This window comes from Otolemur garnettii, unplaced genomic scaffold, assembly GCF_000181295.1.
Source record: "Otolemur garnettii isolate 467f Iridium unplaced genomic scaffold, OtoGar3 scaffold00156, whole genome shotgun sequence".
NCBI classification, from domain to species: Eukaryota; Metazoa; Chordata; class Mammalia; order Primates; family Galagidae; genus Otolemur; species Otolemur garnettii.
Genome location: NW_003852551.1, coordinates 2709492 through 2711692, shown reverse-complemented (window position 1 = coordinate 2711692; position 2201 = coordinate 2709492). Strand labels below are relative to the sequence as shown.

Below are 2201 nucleotides of genomic sequence, written 5' to 3'. Positions count from 1 at the left end.
CTGTTTCAAAAAAAAAAAAAGGTTGGTTCTCTTTAAAGCTTGAACTGTATTATTGCTTCCATTTTTCTATATCTGGCTTAAGTTCTTCTATATCAGTTCAAAATCTTTTTGGTTAATATGTGGGACAAAAATGCTAAAGTCTCTAGCTTTCTGGGTAGATCTGGGCTTCTCCCCAATCTTCACAGCCAGCCTAGGGCAGCCTTGGAAGAATGGAGGTAAATAGGTAAGAGGTACCCTCAGCTCCCCAGAATCAGGGTAGCATCAGATGATCCAGGGTCTATCCCTCCTCAGCCCATGTTGGGGGAAACTCTCAGAGCCTCTATCTGGGTTGTTCCAGGTCCAGGCCACACCTGACATATTTTTAATAGAGCCTCAGACTGGAGGCCTTGTAGTCAGTCCCCTTGGCTCTATCCTGGGGTCCTCTGGCAGTGGGATGTCAGCTCACCTCTTTTGAGAGCCGTGTGAAGAGGTCTCCCCCACGCAGGAAGTCCAGAATGAGATAGAGCTTGCCCTCGGTCTGGAAGGCTGGGGAGAGGGGAAAGGCAATGCAGGAGTCAGCTGGGCCCCTCTGGGCCTGGCTCCCTTGACTCGCCAGGCAGAGGGGCCATAATGTATAGGGAAGGCAACAGGACATGGGCGAGGGAAACGGCTGGGCAGGGAAGGAGCTCCAGAGGGGCCTGCGATCTCACCATAGTGCAACTTCACCACAAACGGGTGGTTTACATCAGCCAGGATGTCTCTCTCCATCTTGGTCCGAACACGGTCACGCACTGGCCAAAGGAAAAAGGAAGTCACCAGGAGTCTGGACACCCACAATTGCTACTCTCAAGCCCCAACTAAGGGCTCTCTTTCCACTCTTCCAGGCCTGAGCCCCCTCAGCTCCCTCCCTGGGTTTCAAGGATACTCAGTCTTCAGATTCCTTCCTTCCTTCCCAGTCTGTTTCTGGCTCCACAACCTGCTCTCCGTCCCCAACCCTTGGGGTAGTGTCTTGGCCTAGGCACCCTGCCCATCTCCATGGCCATCTCCCCTGACACCCCATCAAGGGCCATTCAGTCCAGCCAGTCTGGGCAACCCACTGCCGTGCTGCCCTGCACCTTTCCCTCTGCACCTCCTCTTATGCCTTTACCAGCCCCTCTCCACCTGGCACAAAGCCAGTCTAGTCTGGGGCTTGGTGAGAGCAGCTTCCTGAGAGTGAAAGAGGCAAATTCCCTGGGCCTTAATTTCTGATTCATGGATCTAGGTGGCCATCCCTCACATACTTTTTTTTTTGGAGACAGGGTCTCATGCTGTTGTCTGGGCAGTGGCGTCATAGTAGCTCACTGCAACATCAAACTCCTAGGCTTGAGGGATTCTCCTGCCTCCAAAATAGCTGGGACCATAGGCACCTCACTCTGCTAGTTTTTCTAGTTTTAGTAGAGACGGGGTCTCATTCTTGCATAGGCTGGTCTCTAACTAATGAGTTCAAGTGATCCTCCTGCCTCGGCCTCCCAGAGTGCTAGGATTACAGGTGTGAGTCACTGCGCCTGGCCCCTTCTCCCCCTGCCCCACCACATTTTCTGGAAAACAACTCTTTTTTTTTTTTTTTTCTGAGACAGTCTCACTATGTCACCCTCAGTAGAGTCCACGTGGTGGTGTCACAGCTCACACCAAACTCTAAGTCTTGGGCTGAAGCAATTCTCTTGCCTCAGCCTCCCAAGCAGCTGGGACTATACAGGCCTGCTACAATGATGCCTGGCTATTTTTTTTTTTGAGACAGAGCCTCAAGCTGTCGCCCTGGGTAAAGTGCTGTGGCATCACAGCTCATAGCAACCTCTAACTCCTGGGCTTAAGTGATTCTCTTGCCTCAGCCTCCCAAGTAGCTGAGACCACAGGTGCCCACCGCAACGCCCAGCTATTTTTTGGTTGTAGTAATCATTGTTGTTTGGTGGGCCGGGACTGGATTTGAACCCGCCAGCTCTGGTGTATATGGCTGGCGTCTTAGCCGCTTGAGCTACAGATGCTGAGCCCCAGTTATTTTTGTTGTTGTTGCAGTTGTCGTTTAGTAGGCCTAGGCCAGGTCCAAACCCACCTGCATTGGTGTATGTGGCTGGCTCCCTAAGCACTGAGATGTGTGTGCCAAGCCTTTTCTTTGTTTTTAAAGAATAAAAGTTGCCAGGCAGTTCTGACTACTGGCAGGTTCTTTTTTCTTTCTTTCTTTCTTT

General features: G+C 51.4%; 1 protein-coding gene across 3 annotated transcripts in view; it reads right to left on the bottom strand.

Annotated features, from left to right (window-relative positions):
• Window positions 1-2201, bottom strand: part of RPS6KA1 (ribosomal protein S6 kinase A1) — a 40770-nt gene that overhangs the window by 20766 nt on the left and 17803 nt on the right. For all 3 annotated transcript variants that reach the window (XM_003799800.3, XM_023519107.1, XM_023519106.1), the window contains 2 exons: window positions 690-770; window positions 446-525 (listed from right to left, as the gene is read on the bottom strand). In XM_003799800.3, the coding sequence (XP_003799848.1) occupies window positions 446-525; window positions 690-770 (161 nt within the window). The remainder of the gene's footprint in view (window positions 1-445; window positions 526-689; window positions 771-2201) is intronic.